This window comes from Leptopilina boulardi, unplaced genomic scaffold (genome assembly GCF_019393585.1).
Source record: "Leptopilina boulardi isolate dan_hultmark-lab unplaced genomic scaffold, ZJU_Lbou_2.1 LbouV2_80, whole genome shotgun sequence".
In the NCBI taxonomy this organism is placed as follows: domain Eukaryota; kingdom Metazoa; phylum Arthropoda; class Insecta; order Hymenoptera; family Figitidae; genus Leptopilina; species Leptopilina boulardi.
In genome coordinates, this window is record NW_026138028.1 from 975820 (window position 1) to 994037 (window position 18218).

Here is an 18218-nt window from a genome sequence, read left to right on the forward strand (position 1 = left end):
ACTAAAAAAGTACCTTAAAGAAACTTTTGCTTGAAAAAAATAAAGTATTTCCTCAATGCACGTAATCAATTTGCAGTTGTCAAAGCTGCTTTCAATAGTAAATTGTATAAATATAAACGATTTGCAAATGCACACGTCAACATTTTTCTGAATATTTCTTATATATTTTCATGACATATATGCAACTTCAAATTTTAACAAGTTTATTTTGAATTCAAACACCAGGTATTTCCAGTTTACAATTTTGTGAGTTAACCTATTAATTCTTATTGTATATTAAATCATTAACTTATTTATGCCTAAAATAATGTTTTTTATTTTACTATATTTAGTCGAAATATTTTACAAAAACTTTATCTTTTATTAGTTTTATTTAAATATCTGACACTCACACTATTATATTGACATACGCAAAAAAATGGATATTGCTCAATAAAGTATATTATTGCATCCACATGACTCACTTATACTGTAAAGAGGAAATTTATTATTTTAATGCCTCCATCAATCCTGAAAATATTAATTAACAATTTCTTCCATATGGTGTGAATAAATTATTAGTGTAACTAAAGTTTACAAATTTCTTATTTATTTTTTTTAGAAAAATGAAGCATTTTATACTTTTTGCACTGTTTATTTGTATCATTCAACTATCCGTTGCACCGCCAGTAAATGTAGAGGAGAAAAAGAAAGATGAAGAGTTTGCGCCAATACAAGACCCGGTAAAATAATTAAATTGTCATTCATATATAATTGAGTTTAAATTAATTAATTAATAATTTATTTTACTTTGAATATTTTATTGACCATTTTGACTTGGATGGATTGATAATTTTATTCCATTACTATTCATTACACCAAGTGATAAATTCATCATTAAATTAATAATAATTAAACTTATAATCTTATTTCATTAGAATTAAATTAAATATTAAAAAATATTAATTCCTTTAATATTTTAATTAAATATATAAATTAATTTAATGAAAGTTAATTTACTAATCAATTTATGTTTATAGGTTAATATTGTGGAATATAACAGATATGCCAGAGAAATAATACAAGTTCTAGAAACTGATTTGCATTTTATAAAAGTACTCAATGATTCTACTAATGAAGATATCCAAGTAAGTAAATGATATTTTATTATAATTATTGAAATATGATTAATTATTATTAAACTTTATTTAATAATGTTAGAAATGAAATGAAGTGAAAAACTTAATTAATATACAAATATTTTTTAAGAGTGGAAAAATAGCACACGAGCTTGATTACGTAAATCACCATGTGCGAAATAGGTTAGATGAAATAAAACGTAATGAAGTGGAAAGACTGAGACATGTCATAAGAGAAGTAAACATGCAAAATGAAGAGCATAAAAAACCTTCTAAAAATCTAGAACATTTGGATCATAATAACATTCAAACTTTCGAGAAAGAAGATTTAAAGAAATTAATAACTCAGGTAGAGAAGTAATAATTTTTCAATTAAAAGTTTTGTAAATTAAAAATTATGTTCCGCTAATTCAGCTAATACATAATTGATTTCATTTAATTAATTGATCAATTTTTTACTATCATTAATTAATTTTATTATTAACAAATTAATTTATTCAATTAAACTTATTATCTACTTTATTAGTTGTTATTTAATTAAATTAATTTTTATTCTTTTAAAGTAATTATTTTTAATTTAGTAATCAATTTATAGTAGCATTAATAATTTATCTTTAATATTGCGTAATAATATTTTTATTGCAGTTGCATAAAGATTTAGAGGCATATGACAGGGAAAGGAAAGTGCAGTTCAAAGAATATGAAATGGAGAAAAAATACGAACAGGAACAAAAAATGAAGGGTAATACGGAAAAAAAGGTTTTTCATACTAAGGATTAATTTATTGCATGCCTTAATGGAAATACATGTGTTACTCTATCGATAATCTTGTTTCAGATATTATATTTTTTTTATTATATTTCAGGTATGAATGAGACAGATCGCAAAAAGTATGAAAATGAAATTCACGAAATGGAAGAAAAACATAAAAAACACAAGCCCGTAAGTGAATAAAATTTACTTGGCCAAACATTTCTTAATATTTAATTCAAATATTAAACATATTAAAATTAACAGTTGCATCATCCTGGAAGTAAACAACAATTCGAGGAAGTCTGGAAAGAAACAGATAATATAACAGACCAGGACTTTGATCCAAGAACATTCTTTTTTACGCATGGTAAATAATTTAATATATTTTTATTTTTAATTTTTATTATAATGATATTTATTCCCAGCATTTAATTGAGTTAAAAATTTGTTTTAAGATCTTGACAGTAATGGCTATTGGGATCAAGATGAAGTAAATGCTATATTCAGTAAAGAATTAGATAAAATTTATGAAGAGGGACATCCGGAAGACGATTTAGTAGAAAGAATTGAAGAAATGAATCTAATGAGAGAACACTTTTTAAAAGAAGCTGACACTAATAGGGACTCTTTAATAAGGTATATTTTACAATAAAAAATCTTGAGCGCACAGAGTTTTCAACGAAGGGCCTAAGATTTTTTAAAATAATATTTAATAATTTTATAACCTTATTTTTTGCTACTTCTTATTAATATACATTTTTTCTATAGTTACAATGAATATTTAGTAGTAACAAAAAATCCAAACTTTGGTGTGGATCCTGGCTGGGAAACAATTGATCAGCAAAAGATTTTCACTCCAGAAGAATACAAAGAATATGAAAATCGTCGAATAAAAGAGATTAACAAATCGATTTATAATGTAAGTACAGGATAGAAAAAAAGTAAAATCGATAAAATAAAAAATTTTACGCACCTTTAGGAATTGAGTATTAACATTCCTAATAATTTATGTAGTACATTTTTTATTAAAATTAATTTCTGCATTAAAATTCACTATCAACTTTAAAGTAGTTACTAATTTCTTTTTAATATTGTATAATATTAAACTTTGATTAAAAATTTTAATTATTTAAATTTACAATCAACCATTAATCAATTAATTTTTAATTAATTATTAGTTTATAAATTAGTTAATGAATTAATTTTATTATTATTTATAATGAACTTTCTCCTAAAAAATCTATCAAGTTTCTTAATTAGGCTTCTTTAAGAGTTTATCATTGTACATAGTTATAAAAAAAAACAAATTGTATACTGGATAATTTATGTGTTGCGAAAATTTCAAGGCTATCGGTAATATTTCATTAATTTAAAGTCATATTCACAAAGTTATTGTTTGTAGTAGTACGTTATTAGAATAACTAACAAGCATGTGCACGTTTAATTGCCTTTGGTAAAAATTATCACCATTTTAGCCTATTAATGCAGCATCTCAGCAGGTCAGTGAACAAATAGAATTTTCAGTAAACAAAACAAATAAAAAAAATCCCACCTACAAACATTGAATAATATAAATATATATTGCAATATCAGCAGGTTCCATCTCATCAAATGCCACAAAATCAACAATTTCCACATAATCAGGTACCACAATATCAACAAGTTCCACATAACCAGGTACCACAGTATCAACAAGTTCCACATAATCAGCTACCACAATATCATCAAGTTCCACAGAATCAGCTACCACAATATCAACAAGTTCAACATAATCAAATACCACAATATCAACAAATTCCACAGAACCAGATACCACAGTATCAACAAGTTCCACAGCACCAGGTGCCACAATATCAGCAAGTGCCAGTGCATCCTGGACAAATTCCTCAAAATGCTCCTCCTGTTCAGCCGCAGCAGCAGCAACAACAGTATCACCCAATTCAACATCAACAACAACAACACGTTGAAATTAATCATCAAAATCAGGTTAACCAACCACAGAGGCAAGTTAATCAAACACAAGGTCAACAGCAGGCTCCAGGTAATCAACAACCAGATCATAGTTCTCAACAAGTTCCAGTAAAGAATCAAAATTCAGATACTGTACATTTACAAAACAGTATTCCAAATGTAAAATAGATGTTAAAATTTAAAATAACAATTTTTTTTTTTTCATAAAAACGATGATTCAATTTGAGAAAAACTTGAAATTGAGAGATTCAGACATAAAAATTAGATTTTTTTATAGTGACGAAATATTGTATATTTTGATAAAATGAAGACTGATTAAAAAGATATATTCTTTTTAATTCTTCTAATTCTAGACAAGTTTTTAATCGCATTTAAGAATTACAGATTTTTTTCATAATATTACATTAGTTTAGATATATTGTAATATGTTTATAGTTTCCTAAGTCAATTTTATGTCAGGTGAAAATAAAATTGTCAAAATAAAAAATGGTAAAACGTTTTAAAAATCAGTGAATTTTTATTAATAAGAAACCATAAATTGCAAACAAAAATTTTACAGCAAGTAGACATTGCATAATTTTCTAGTTAAAGGAATTTGAAAAATCAGTCAAGACTATGAAATTGAAAGTTTGAGTATTATACTTAAGCAATATATATGTATATGCACTGTACATGAATATTATACATATGAATGAAATTGGCATTTCACTGTAAAAAGAAATTGTTCATTTAGAATTTTATTAATTTTTCTTTTGATATCTGAAATCAGCTTTAATTTTCTTTTTATAGTGTTAGCACTAATATATACATACATTGATGTACTGCGGTTAGCACATCTGTTGTACCTGAAATTTTTCCTGTACATTAGTATTGAATTAAATCTTTTGAATTTGCACAGTCATACTCTTATACATTTCCACCCCCATATCACATATTGATGAAATATTAGAATATTGATACAGTGTTGAAAATATTACTATTCAAAGATTAGGTGTTGTGTTGGAATGGGAAATTATAATTCATAATACTATTCTACAGGCAGCATTATATAATGCTTCTTTTACAGGACACTATTGAAACAATGAAAAAAGTTGAATATATTTACACGACAAATATTTTTTTTAAATACTTGGATAACAAATAATAAATATTTATTTAAATTAAAACTACTAATACTTTTAAAAAGTCTTCAACATTTTCCGTAAAAAATATTCTATATATAATTAAGGCATCTGTTAAATGACAGGCTTTTTTCAGAAAATTTGCACTACAAAAATGCATCTAATTTGCGAAAAATGTCTCATATATGGCAACTTTGCATTGCCAACTTACATAAAAATTGAGTGTAGAATTTTTCAAATACTTTACTTTGTCACAAGTTTCGTGCAAAAACTATCGCTATAATTTGAATAATTTAGAGAAAAAATTTTCTGAATATTCTGCAATTTTATACAATAAAGATTTATAACATTTCTTCTCGTTAGCACTGTCACATAACAATACCCAGAACAAACACGCATATCAGTTGTGTTTTGCATATGCTAACTTTTTAATATAATAATAATAAATAATATGAGAAATATACAGAAGATTATAAAGAAAATTAAAAAAAAATTTTAATCAATAAACTATTAAAAAATAAAAGATTAAAAAAAAATAGTAATATCCTTGTATGAAAATTACAAAGAATGGCATGAAATTCACCGTAAAAAGTTAATTTTGTAAGTTTGAACTTCCATAGGCTTGAGAAAAATTTCCTGAAAACCATTTCTTAGATGTCTTTCGGTTTTAGTACCAGTTAATGAGGTTTTTGTAATGTTAAGTTTACCTACAGATTTTGTGAAAAAAATGTCTTGCTTAAAGTTAGCATCTTCTTCGGAATTGAGCAAGGGACAATTGTTTAGAGTTGTACCAACCAAACAGCTATATCCTTGTCTGTGAAGTACTAAAAGAGCACTATTTTCAGGAAAATAAGGAAGCTTTGAATCATGATCAGTCCTTAAATTTAATAAGTGAACATCACATGGAAAACTTTGACTGACTAATCTTGTTTCAGATGCTATCTGATTTAGGGCAGCTGTTGCAAGTTCTACAACAAAAATGTTGACAGGATAATTCAGCGAATTGCTTAGATGATTGGCGATTAAAGATGGTTTTGAATATTTGTCACCGCCGTTATCAACGCTTTTAGCAATATTTTCAAAAAGTAACCAATGTTTAATTACAGTTTTTTTATTATCCAATAAGCCCTCACCCATTCCTCTTGAATCATCGTGTAGAGTTCTTCGATCTAACATAACTTCCAGCCAACCTGGTTGATAACTTGCTGCTCCTTGAGCATGATTAACGAGTAACGTTAATCTATGTGTATTATCTTGTATGTATGCCATTGTTGTAATAGGAAAATAATTACCTTCTATACCGATTCTTTCAATTTTCGTTCTCTTTATCATTTGATGTCCGTTTAAATCAGTATAAAACTCTGGAGGATCTCCATTGAGAATATCTGTTTGTAACCTCATAAACATTTCTGTTTCACGATTTTTCGGAGGTGTTTCAAAGTCTACTATATTTCTAAGATGGATAGCCTCAGAAAGATAACTGTGGTGATGATAAATGGCAACATGATGGGTCAACAACTTTCCATATTCAACTGTTAAACGCGAGCTAATATTACCAGAGACAATATACATTTTTTGGTGCGATGATTCAAGTATGTCTTTATCTGTATCTCTAAGATTTGGATCTGGCATAAAAAGATATGCTCCACTATGAAATTGAGCAGAGGAATATGCAGCAAATTGAATAGAACATTGCATAATTGTATTGGTCGATTTTTTCGTTATCTGCTTTAAAAATCCACTTTGTCTATCAAAAATGAGTTTTATTTTTTCGTTTTCTAATTGTACATCACTAGGTTGAATAGGCTTTATTGGAAATAAAATATCCTTATTACACCTATTGCAATAAACAGTAGAGATTGCTTCTCTCGGAATTTTGTCAATTTCATATATATAGTATGTAGCAATAGAAAGTGGTTTCAAATTAGCTACGAATAAAAGTATAAATACGTCATGAGTTATGCCAGTTGCATTCATGACTGGAGCAATTTGATAAGAAATTGAATTTTTGTATGGATCTAAAACTTTTATTTTACATGAAGTAACTTTCAGACTAATTACTTCCTGTCTATTTTGAACAAGGGAATTGAATAAAATAATTCTTTTATTGTTTGATCCTTCAACATTAATAGGAATTTTTTTCGGCAGTTTTTCATAACTATCTCTATCAGATTCAGACAATACATAATTGATTCTAGTCGAATCAACTGAAGCTATTGCAGGCGTAGAAGTTAATGATTGAATTGCAAAGCTTTGTAAATTTGTCATGTCGGTAATTGATTCAAACAACTTGAGAGCATAATCTTTCATAACAAAGGATTTTGAAGTACCAGTTATTGCATCATGATGTTGAAAAAGTCCTAAATTCCGTCTGGCTTTAACCAATTTTTCAAACCAAGCTTCATATAGTTTGAGATCACCCCCCCTGTCTTTTTTTTCTTCTTGTATAGATTTTTTTGCCGTATTCAATGCTATAGTATAGAGGATTTCAGCAGATCGCAAATTACTTTCAAGTTCTCGATCTAAAATTTTCATATAGGGTCTTGTAGTAAAGTAACCACTCCAGTAAGCAGGTCTGCCTTCACTAAAAATATCAGAGTATACAAAGAAATCTCCACTTAAAGTCGGAAAGTGCTTCATTCGTTTTTTTATCTCTCGAAAGTAATCTTTTGGAGTACCAAATACAACTTGCGCATTGTATTCATTTTTTTTGCTGTTAATATAATCTATAAGAATCTTGTAGTTGGTATATTGTTGGTCCCATTCTATTGCATAATCGTATCTGTAATAAAAAAAATAATCTATCTATGCCTCATATATGTATCTATAAAAATTTTGTCTCAAAGTTTTCATTTGTGTATGCTGCGAGCATCTGAACAAGCTGCAATATATTAGTAAAATAGTGCCTTAATATTCTACATGTTATATTTGCTGAAATATTACTGATATAACGGCAACCATATGTTACAATAATATTGCTGCAGTCTTAGATGCTGCATATAAAAATTGTTAATTGACTTGAAAAAATTAATATTATCCAATATGTATACTAACCTAAAATCATCACCCAAGGGCATCAAAACAACATTGTGAGGAAATAAAGAACCAGTCTTTGAGTATTGTTCCAATAGCATTTCCGCCATTGTTTTAACGTTATTTGATGTGATGTCTACTGCTCTAACAGAATATTCTGTATATTCACCACGAATTTTGCGAAAATCAAAATTTAGACAAACATGAGGATGAGGTCCACAAGAATGTTTAATATTGTATATGTCAAAAGGCTGATTATGTGTCAAAATATCAGCTATTCCATCCTGATCCCATGGTTGCTGCCAAATAAAATCACCAAATTGTTTTTTAGCAAACCATTGCTTCCAAGCATAATGAATCCTTTGAATAACTGTTCCCGTCACACCAGATGCCTTTAAAAAATAGGGAATGGTGCCACCATGACCAAAGGGATCAACTGCCCATCCTGATTCTGGTATTATATCTAAATTCGTTTTTAACCATTGGTGACCTACAATAAATGTATAATATAATAAACACATTAGAAATCTTAAAACATCTATTGTATTCATTATGTTATATGTTATGTTAACAAAAGGAGCTTGTTGTGGACACAGTTTCAAATAACGCAGAAGAGGTGCATTTTCTCCATAATTAGTTCATTATGTTATAATAGCATAACATAACATATATTCTATAGAATAATTCTTAGATTCGCATAAGAAGTACATACCTTCAATTAATTGATCAAGCATAGCATAAATATGAGATGTTGCTTCATCAGACATAACCCAACCTCCAGTTGTAACCTCCAGACGGCCTTCTTTTATTAGCCTCTTAACAATTGCTTTTTTTGTTGGATGAGCACTGTAAGTAAATAATTACAAAAAGTTTCAGAAATAGCATTCAATAACAACCCCTTAAATTGAAGAGTGTATCAACAAAATTTGTTTCATCACCTTTCCCACCAAAGTGATAGAAATGATACTTCGCTCCAAATAAAAGTCATATTTGGCCACTGCTGAAGTTTCGAAACCATATTGTTCAAAATTCCCCTGGTAGTGCCATGAAAATACTGCTCAAAAGTTTTCAACCATCCTGGATCAGTATGACTGTGTGGTACAAGAATGACCTATAAGTAATATTCAATTATTTATTATTATTATTATTAGCTATAATTTTGTCAGATAAACTAAACCAACTAGTATAGGTATATGCTACAAAACAATGATAATTGGATTATGTTGTTACTAAACTAACAGTCAACGCTGCATATGTTACATTAAACAGATAGTTGGCGCCTAAATTGACTGGGTTGCAATTTATCTATATTCGAATTATGGGATCATTAAATATTACAAAAAGAAATATTTACCTTTAAGGGTGGCCTAGTAGGATTTTTTTTTTGTTCAGCATATCGAGCCTCAAAACTATCGTCCCAATATTCACGACTTCTCATCCATGATGGCTATAAATATGTAGCATAATAATGGTCATGAAATTATAATTAATTTTCAATACAAACGGCGTTATGTATGTACATATGAAAATATGTACCCAAAAAGGAAGAAAATACTTTATTTTTTAAGTTTTTTTTTGTTAATCTATTCTGTAGTACACACTGCAAAAACTAGCCGTCTTAAAAGTGCAAAAAACGTCTTGTTTTAAGACACACACATAACACATTTGTTATTTTTCACTTCCAAAACTTTATCATCGTATATAATTTACTTATCAGAAAGGATTGTGTTTACCTGAAAATCGAATTTTTTAAACTCTTCCTGGACATCAATATCTGCTTTTCTGGGTCTAATAACAGGACACGTATATAATGATGATGTTATATTTTCTTGCAAATGTTGTATAAATTCAGTCTCTAAAGAATGACCTGCCGGACTGGAAGTTGGTACTTGAATTTGACTGACATAATATAGACATAGTAGCAAAGAAACGAAGATTGTACATATGATGAACAAACGGGCTTTATTACGTCGTAATAATTTATACATGTCTATATCATCTGTCAGTACAGCTTTCGTCCAGCAACATGAGCAATGTCAATGCGTAAGTAAGAAATGATCTATACATATATCAAATAATGCAAATCCATATATTCATTTCCCATTAACTGCCTCACCAGAAGCTTCTATTTCTGGACATACTTTTGCAGAATGACAAATCTTAAACGATATAAAAAACGTATATTTATATGTTACTATTGTGCATAAATTCTCTACAAGAAATATGCAATTACTTATAGTGTGTGTCAATTTTATAATTTTGATGAAATAATTTTTTTTTACATTTATACATTCAGCCGTACGAAAGAAAAACTTAGATAAACGACTTTATCGTATTGGTCGGTATTTTAGTAGTAAACTGCACAAAATCCGTCAAAGCGAAAATGTCGTTTACCTAAGTTTTTCTTTCGTACGGCAGTATTATTATACTCTATATTCCTTAAAACTTATTCTGCTTAACAGCATCAGAAAAACAGCATATTATATACATATATATATATTTAATTTTATATTATAATCATATGCTGATAAATTTTATAATTTTATAACTTTATTGTACTTAACATTAATACTATTTAATTAAATTATCTGTTAGATAGAAACTTTTGCAAATTAAGTACATACATGAATATGTGTAAAGAAAATAATTAATATTCAATATATAAAAGAAATTTAAATTTTTTTAGTTATATTGTTCTATTACCATCTTTAAAATATTACTGTAAGTGTCTAATGATTAAAATTATCACCTCAGTCATTTGAAGTTTTCTTTCATTACATGTAATATCTCCGAAAGCCCTTTTACAACTTTTATGTTTTCTATATACCATGCAGGTAAATAAGTATATGCGTTTTTATGTGTTTGGCAAAATTTGTTAAATACTTGTAGATTAAGAAGAATTGATTTCATAAACTTTCTTCTTTATATAAATAAAAAATAGTAAATCTGATCTAATATTTGGACAAATTACATAATATAAAAAATTTTCAGAGACATGGTACAGGTCGAGAGGTCGCGCGCACGTACATGTAGTGATAGGTCGATTGACACAGGCGCGACGCGCCATTGTTGCATTTGTGTTATAGGATATTTTACAGCGCATGTGTTCAATTATATGTATATCTGTCTAATATTATAAACTAGTTCCTTAAAAAAAATCAATAGAAAACGATTAAAAGCAATTGACCCATTTCAGAAACATATTGAATTTGCCATAACTGAATTCATTTCAATTGGATTTAATAAAATGTTTCCCGAAATGGGTTGAATCAGATTCAATCACATTTTAAATATGTATATAATTATACATCAGTACATATTGACAAATCTGGTCTCAAATTGTGTTGAAACACCTCACGCGATTGAGACTATATCGGGACCTCATCGGACAAGGTGTTATATATGCAAAAATATATTAGTTGTGCCCAAATGCACATAAACTATTTTACCAATTTTTCATTCTTTTTAGACCCTCTTTCACCCTTGTTACCTTTGTGTCAAATGTATTTTTAAAGATTTTTTGACCCCCACACCCCTCTAAAATAGATAACGTAGTTTATATGGATAGCCCCATACGACGTCGTGTCTTCGATTTTTCCTTTTTTCTTTTATATTATTTTTGGGGCTAAATAAGTATACCAAATTAAAATTTAATCAGTATTCTTTAAATTATTTGTATTATAATTATAAATTATTATAATTTAAAAAAAATCTTTTTATTTTCAATATAACAACAATTCAATTTCATTTGGGTGCGACAAAATTATGTTCATCGTTTCTCAATACATTTCAAAATTTATTTCTTAAATTATAAAATATTTTTCTCTAATTCTGAAATAATGAAAAGTGAGCTACTAATTTAAAATAGTAAGAATTATCACTAATTTTTAGTAACTTTTTACTAAAACTTTAGTAAAAAAATTTAAAACTATTAAAATCAAATAGTAATATTATATTAAAAATTAGTAAAAATTCTTACTAATGTGAATTAGTAGCTCACTTTTCACTAATTCAAAATTAAGGAGAATTTGAATCGCCTCATTTAGTAATTTCAAGTCCTATATATATATACATATATAATAAAAGATAACATTTAACAAATTAACTTGTAATATATAATAATTTTTGAATATCTACTCTAAATTAGCATTAAAAAATATTTCTTGACAAGTATATATATCGACTAAAATTACTCTGATCTACTTTCTTTCATTTCATTTAGTAATGAATTACATTGTGAAAATACATATATATATATAGTATATACATATATATATGGAAGGTTAAGGTTATGATATTGAATATACCTCTATGTGTTCACGGTTCACTGCTCCCATTTTTCTCATAGATAAAGAAACAGAAATAATATGCTTGGTGTGATACATTAAATTTTTAGTTACTATAATAAATTTGATAAAAGGTAATATGTCTTAATATATGTATACGAAAAGTGCTCTGCTTTTACATTCACAAAGAGAAAATATGTATTGTGAGATGAACAAGAATGAGAGAGGATATACAAATCCAAGAGCCCAAGAGGGGAGCTCAGTATCGAACCACATGCGTGAGCGCCCCTTACTCGAGATATTCTCATTGAGAATATGCTTCAGTTTAATCGAATTTTTTAATGAGCACGGCAATATTACAGCAATGTTGACGCAATACAACGTCAGATGTCCCACAGCAAGGGATATTTTAGGATATCCTGCACGGAAAGAAAAGGAATGGTTGGGCCAACCATAGGTATTGATAAATACGTCCCATCAATATTATATGGTTACCACAACCATATCTTTAGTTGATACAACCATAGTATGGTTGGCGCAACCAAAGGTCAGGTTGACACATCAAATTTGCAATTTTTCGTCATTTTGATGTGACAACCTAACCTTTGGTTAGGCCAACCATACTGTGGTTGTATCAACTAAAGATATGGTTGTGGTAACCATATAATATTGATGGGACGTATTTATCAATACCTATGGTTGGCACAACCATTCCTTTTTCTCCATGTGTGGACGTCCTTATAGGATATCATTTGGGTCCAGGAAAATTAGGATATCCCTAAGATCTCCTATAGGGATGTCCATGGACATCCTACGGAAATTCTATGGTTATTCTAATTTTCACGGACAAAATGATATCCGTAGGTCATCTTGAATATTCGGATACCGTTGGGGAAGTATCCGTTAATTATAAGTGCACTTATACACTTGCATAATCTTTCAATTTTTCCTAAAACCGTTTCTTCTTTTTTATAATTTTTATAATGAAAAGGCATAAAAGGGTTATTTTTATTATAAAAATTATTAGAATTATATATTAGTTTATTAATAAATTAATATTGCTTTTATGCACTTGTGTGAGTTGTCTTAATACACTATATGTCTTGAAAAGTATGGTGTTGTACGTATAATACACTTGAAAGTGCGTATCAAACTAAATGCGAATCACTACACACTTTGATTTGCAGCATATATAATTCCAAAAGAGATACTCTTTAGCAATGAGTATTAAACATACAGAAATTGATAATGTATAAGGCATGGTCAATGTCATTTATTTTAAAAAGGTCACATACGCCGGTAATGAAAATACGTTCACTTTGTCGCATTTATGCGTGCGTAAATATTGTCTATTATTAATTTTTAAATTAAAAGATGTTTTTTTCATTGAAATATATTGGCTTTAACCTAGAAATTTTTATTATTAATTTTTGTCTGTTTCTATGGTATTTAATGTTATAGCTTCGGGTTCTTCTAATGATCTAATCTCTCTTATTTCAAAAATTGTTTTATAAATAAAAGCAGCAATAGTTGATCCACCGATTGGTCCAATCCAATAAATCCATTGTTGAGAAAAATTGTTGTTCCAAATTGCGGGTCCTAACGACCTTGCCGGATTCATACTACAACCTGTAAAAGGACCAGCGGCGGTTGCCAAAGCAGTAACAGCTAATCCAAATTTAATAGGAACACTATCTGTATTTTTTTCATTTCTTTTGTCCCAAACAGCACAAGCTATCATCATTAAAACTGCTGTTGCAATACCTTCAACAATCAATCCTTGAAAAGAACTAACATCTTCCGACAAGCGTGTTACACAGAATTCATTTTTCTTTTTAGGATCACTCATCGATATCGGTGTTACTATCTGCAAGATATATTTTTTATGCAAAACATTCATAAATTATAATTTTCAAAATTTTTCTGCACGGAAAGAAAGGAATAGTTGGGTCACAACCATATATATATATATATATATATATTGATAAATATGGGATATCAATATTACATTGCTACCATATCCAGTTTTTTAATTGAAACATCCATAGAAAATTGATGTTCCGTCTATATTCATGAATATGGATGTCTCAAACATATCATTTTTTTCCGTGCGTTCTTTAAAATCGAGAATTTTTACCATTAACATTCCATAGCCCAATACAGAACCTCCTGTTTGACACAGAATATAAATTAAAGCTTCAGTTAAAGTCTTTTTACCCAAAACCAGTGCACCTACACTGATGGCTGGATTAACATGGGCATGACTTATGTGACCAAAAATCTGAAAAAATAATTATAGGCCTTGTTTAAATAATATGCATTTTTACCATTATGCATATGCCTGCACACAGCACCCAAAATTCCCTGAAACTTGACAGAGCCTCACACGGCGAGGTTAGGAAACTTCAGTGGCAAGGTTCATACAAGTTTGTGTCGATGTTTAAATGTCCACATGAAAAGAATATTTACACGAAACTTTGAGGAAATATTACACTGTAAATATTCGCGTGCAATGTTCAGTTAATGTTGTGTCAATATTCACCTATACTTATTTTATTAGTAAATGAAATTTTTATAACTAGGCGAAAATGTAATTTCAATATTGACACAACATTGACTGAACATTGCACGTGAATATTTATATGTAATATTTCCTCAAAGTTTCGTGTGAATATTCTTTTCATATGGACATTTAAACATCGACACAAACTTGTATGAACCTTGCCACTGAAGTTTCCCAACCACGCCATGTGAGGTTCTGTCAAGTTTCAGATAATTTTGGATGCTGTGTAGGTGGGTTCGACCATAAATTACGTCATACATTTTCTACCGTTTTTGACCCCCCCCCCACTAAACCTTAAAGTGTGACGTAATTTAAAGATGACATAGGGAGGGGGTTAAAAAGTCTACTATGAAAATGCATTTAACGCAATGGAAACGAGGGGGGGATGGGGGTCTAAAGGGAATGAAAAATTGGTAGTGTAGTTTATGAACGGTTCCTAAATTTAAACGGCACTGTACAAGGAACAATTATTTCTATCAAAAAAATATATGTTTACCTGAATAACTATCATTACTGATAATCCAAAATTCAAAGTGATTTGCAAATGTGATGGACTGATTGATCCAGCACATCCCATACATCCTAAAAACACTAATATAGCAGTTCCAAGAAATTCTGACAATCCTAAAACAACCGTCTTTTTTAGTGTAGCTTCATCCTGAGTCACTTCTTTTATTCCTATAAAAAAATGCAAGAACTAACAGTGAGTATTAAAGCTTCAGTATATAAGATTACCATTATAGCTTTCATTATGCTGTATGCAAGCAGTTACAGAATTCACAAAAGATGGACTTAATTTTGTTGATTTTAATTTTGCTATCATAATGAGTTTTTATAATAACCATTCTTCAAAATATTAATTATTCTTAAAACCGTTCTTTTTAATAATTTTAAAATAAATGAAATGAAACTAAATTAATTACTAATTGTATAGGTATATACGTTATTAAGTTTGTTGAGCTCAAGATTGACAATACCAATATTTTACGTGCAAGCAATGGAATATCGTTATAGTATAATTTCTTTATAGATATAAAAATGTATCAGTTTACTTTTTGAATAACATGTAGAAAAATTATTTTTGACCAGTTTCACAAGAGTAGGTTCCAGACTATTTGGTCACTCTGTATATATAAAGAAGGTCAAAAGGTGTTGAAAACCAGTGTCGAGCGGAAGTAACTTACTTTTAAATGTAACGGTAATTTGCAATAACGTCATTAAAAGTTAGCACTTAATTTAATGTTTATATAAGTTTACATAAGAGATTTGCAAACATTGTAATTAAACCTTAATATAAAACAGCAACCACGTGAACTGAACTTTAGAAAATCTGAACAAAAGTTAATTAAAAACGGGGATAAATTTTTGGTTTTAATATTTTATTTTATTTATTTACTAGAAAGAAAGTTTTTTACCTTATATGCACTACTATAATATATTTGGACATTACTTATTAAAAATTTAACTATTAAAAAAGTAATATACTTTTTTATTCACAAAACATTAATAATATTTCAAAAAAGCGAATTTCGAATTCTACAAAAAGTTGGACAAAAAAAATGAACAACATTATTATAAGAATACATAATATTATTTACAAAAGTACAAAGTACAAAGTACAAAGATTGTGATCCAATTGAAACAAAGGGGAATAAAAAATTGAAACAACATGTTATTTCAGAAGATAAAGTTGTTTAAAATAAAAAAATAAATAATTTGTATATTTAATAAAATGTTTTTATTTATAATAGAATCCTCGTTTAGTAATTTATACTTTAAATGAAATTACAACATTTACATTAATAAAAAAATTATCCATATTTCAGAACTTTTAGTAAGTAACATGTTTCAAAACAAAACATTTTTTTTTTAATTAAAACATAAATTGGTGCTAAGATAAAAAATACAACATTATAAACATGAAACTTACTTGAGCGAATGTTGGAAGAAGACATAGTTGTAAAATATTTAATAAAAACTTAAATAAAAATAAATATGAATAATATCAATAACATAAGTTATAAAAAAAATAAATATGGACAATATGGTAAAATTAAAAATAAAAAAAATGCTTTTAAATCAATTTGATCAATTTCAGTAGAAACAACTATGAACAGTGCTCACAAACTTATGATCATATCAACAGCCTCGTCACCTTATTGCGCAAAGCAAAGACTCGCTGCTACTGAAAACAAATTATAAATAAGAAATTAGCTTTTTTATAAGTCAAATAAATTTTTATACCATTTCATACAACAAGTTCTAAAGCATACAATATGTCAAATACAGCTCACATAATTATTTTAAAAAACCTATATGAAACATACATAAGTTATATTACAAAAGTTTCTAGAAAGTACTGTAAGGGCAGTTATTAAGATATGTTTTAAAAGTACTTTTTCAAAAACGCTAAGCCAATACACAACACTCTTATACAAAATATGAGTATTCTGTTATATTTATGTTATAGATAAAAAAATGTGACGTGATTTTCCATATAAACTTCTTCTTATATATTTGCATCAAGTATTTATAAACTTTTTGGAAAAATTCCATTCCTTTTCCGTGCAAAAGTATATGCCATCTCAATATTTTTTAAATTTTAAATTCATGATAATATGTAAATGATTCATTAAATGATTAATATTTGAAGATAATAATCACAGGAAAGTAAAAACTTTTATATAAATCAAAAGAATAAGAAATTCAATGCAAAGATGGTAATTGTTATTCTACATATAAATCCACATTTTATTTTTAAAAATTCATTAAAGCATAATCATACGATTTTTTCCCTTTTTTTATTCTTTAAAACACCGGCAAAAACTAATGTTTTGAAGATTTTTTAAAAATAAAATGTGGATTTATATGGAAAAACAATTACCATCTTTATAATATACTACTCTGAAATTCAAAAAAATTAACATCTATATATACTAAAATATTAAATGATTAAAATTCTTAAAGAAATTTTTTTTATAAATAAATAATTTTTTTACTTAAACATTACAAGTAAAATAAATTATAGCAGTTGTAGCATGTATCAAATGATTATTATAGTATAGAAGAAAAAAGAGAGAAAAAGATAGGGGGGAAATAAAAATGTATAATAGTTTTTATCATTATTGCAAAAGAGTAGCGATATATATTTTTTTAAATAATCTAAAAAGTATGTAAGTATACATACTTATATACGTTTATCGTCTTTATTTAAATTAAGATAAGATAAGAAAAAGAAAATTACAATAAGATCTGATTTTATTGAGTTTAATATAAAAGAGTTAGGGTAAATGGATCAAATGCTGCATATGCTCCAATTACTGCGCTCCTTTAAACTTCATATCCCTTAAAATCGTTTTATTTGTATTACTTA

General features: G+C 27.7%; 3 protein-coding genes across 8 annotated transcripts; 1 reads left to right on the forward strand and 2 right to left on the reverse strand.

The window, feature by feature from the left end:
* Nucleotides 1-27: 27 nt before the first annotated feature.
* On the forward strand, nt 28-4739 carry LOC127290720 (nucleobindin-2). 3 transcript variants are annotated; one of them, XM_051319485.1, is made up of 10 exons: nt 28-246; nt 602-722; nt 1020-1127; nt 1249-1467; nt 1764-1860; nt 1984-2060; nt 2136-2238; nt 2327-2507; nt 2640-2790; nt 3468-4739. In XM_051319485.1, exons 2-10 carry the CDS (start codon nt 606-608, stop codon nt 4008-4010), a joined length of 1596 nt encoding a protein of 531 aa, XP_051175442.1. In that variant the 5' UTR covers nt 28-246; nt 602-605; the 3' UTR covers nt 4011-4739. The 3 variants fall into 3 exon arrangements, with proteins under 3 accessions (XP_051175442.1, XP_051175440.1, XP_051175441.1); XM_051319483.1 differs by having other exon boundaries at nt 29-246; nt 3465-4739; XM_051319484.1 differs by having other exon boundaries at nt 29-225; nt 3465-4739.
* LOC127290716 (alpha-mannosidase 2) lies at nt 4457-13159 on the reverse strand. Of its 3 annotated transcripts, none has more exons than XM_051319477.1 (7): nt 12304-13159; nt 9730-10155; nt 9351-9443; nt 8935-9107; nt 8709-8842; nt 8018-8486; nt 4457-7745 (listed from the first exon to the last, which is right to left on the reverse strand). In XM_051319477.1, the coding sequence occupies exons 2-7, from the start codon at nt 9982-9984 to the stop codon at nt 5543-5545; spliced, it is 3327 nt and encodes a 1108-aa protein (XP_051175434.1). In that variant the 5' UTR covers nt 9985-10155; nt 12304-13159; the 3' UTR covers nt 4457-5542. The 3 variants fall into 3 exon arrangements, with proteins under 3 accessions (XP_051175434.1, XP_051175433.1, XP_051175435.1); XM_051319476.1 differs by lacking the exon at nt 12304-13159 and adding an exon at nt 10746-11858; XM_051319478.1 differs by lacking the exon at nt 9730-10155.
* A 143-nt stretch (nt 13160-13302) lies between these two features.
* LOC127290724 (aquaporin AQPAe.a-like) lies at nt 13303-17030 on the reverse strand. Of its 2 annotated transcripts, none has more exons than XM_051319489.1 (4): nt 16776-17030; nt 15342-15523; nt 14420-14563; nt 13303-14149 (listed from the first exon to the last, which is right to left on the reverse strand). In XM_051319489.1, exons 1-4 carry the CDS (start codon nt 16798-16800, stop codon nt 13706-13708), a joined length of 795 nt encoding a protein of 264 aa, XP_051175446.1. In that variant the 5' UTR covers nt 16801-17030; the 3' UTR covers nt 13303-13705. The 2 variants fall into 2 exon arrangements, with proteins under 2 accessions (XP_051175446.1, XP_051175447.1); XM_051319490.1 differs by having other exon boundaries at nt 16970-17015.
* Between the last annotated feature and the right edge of the window lie 1188 nt (nt 17031-18218).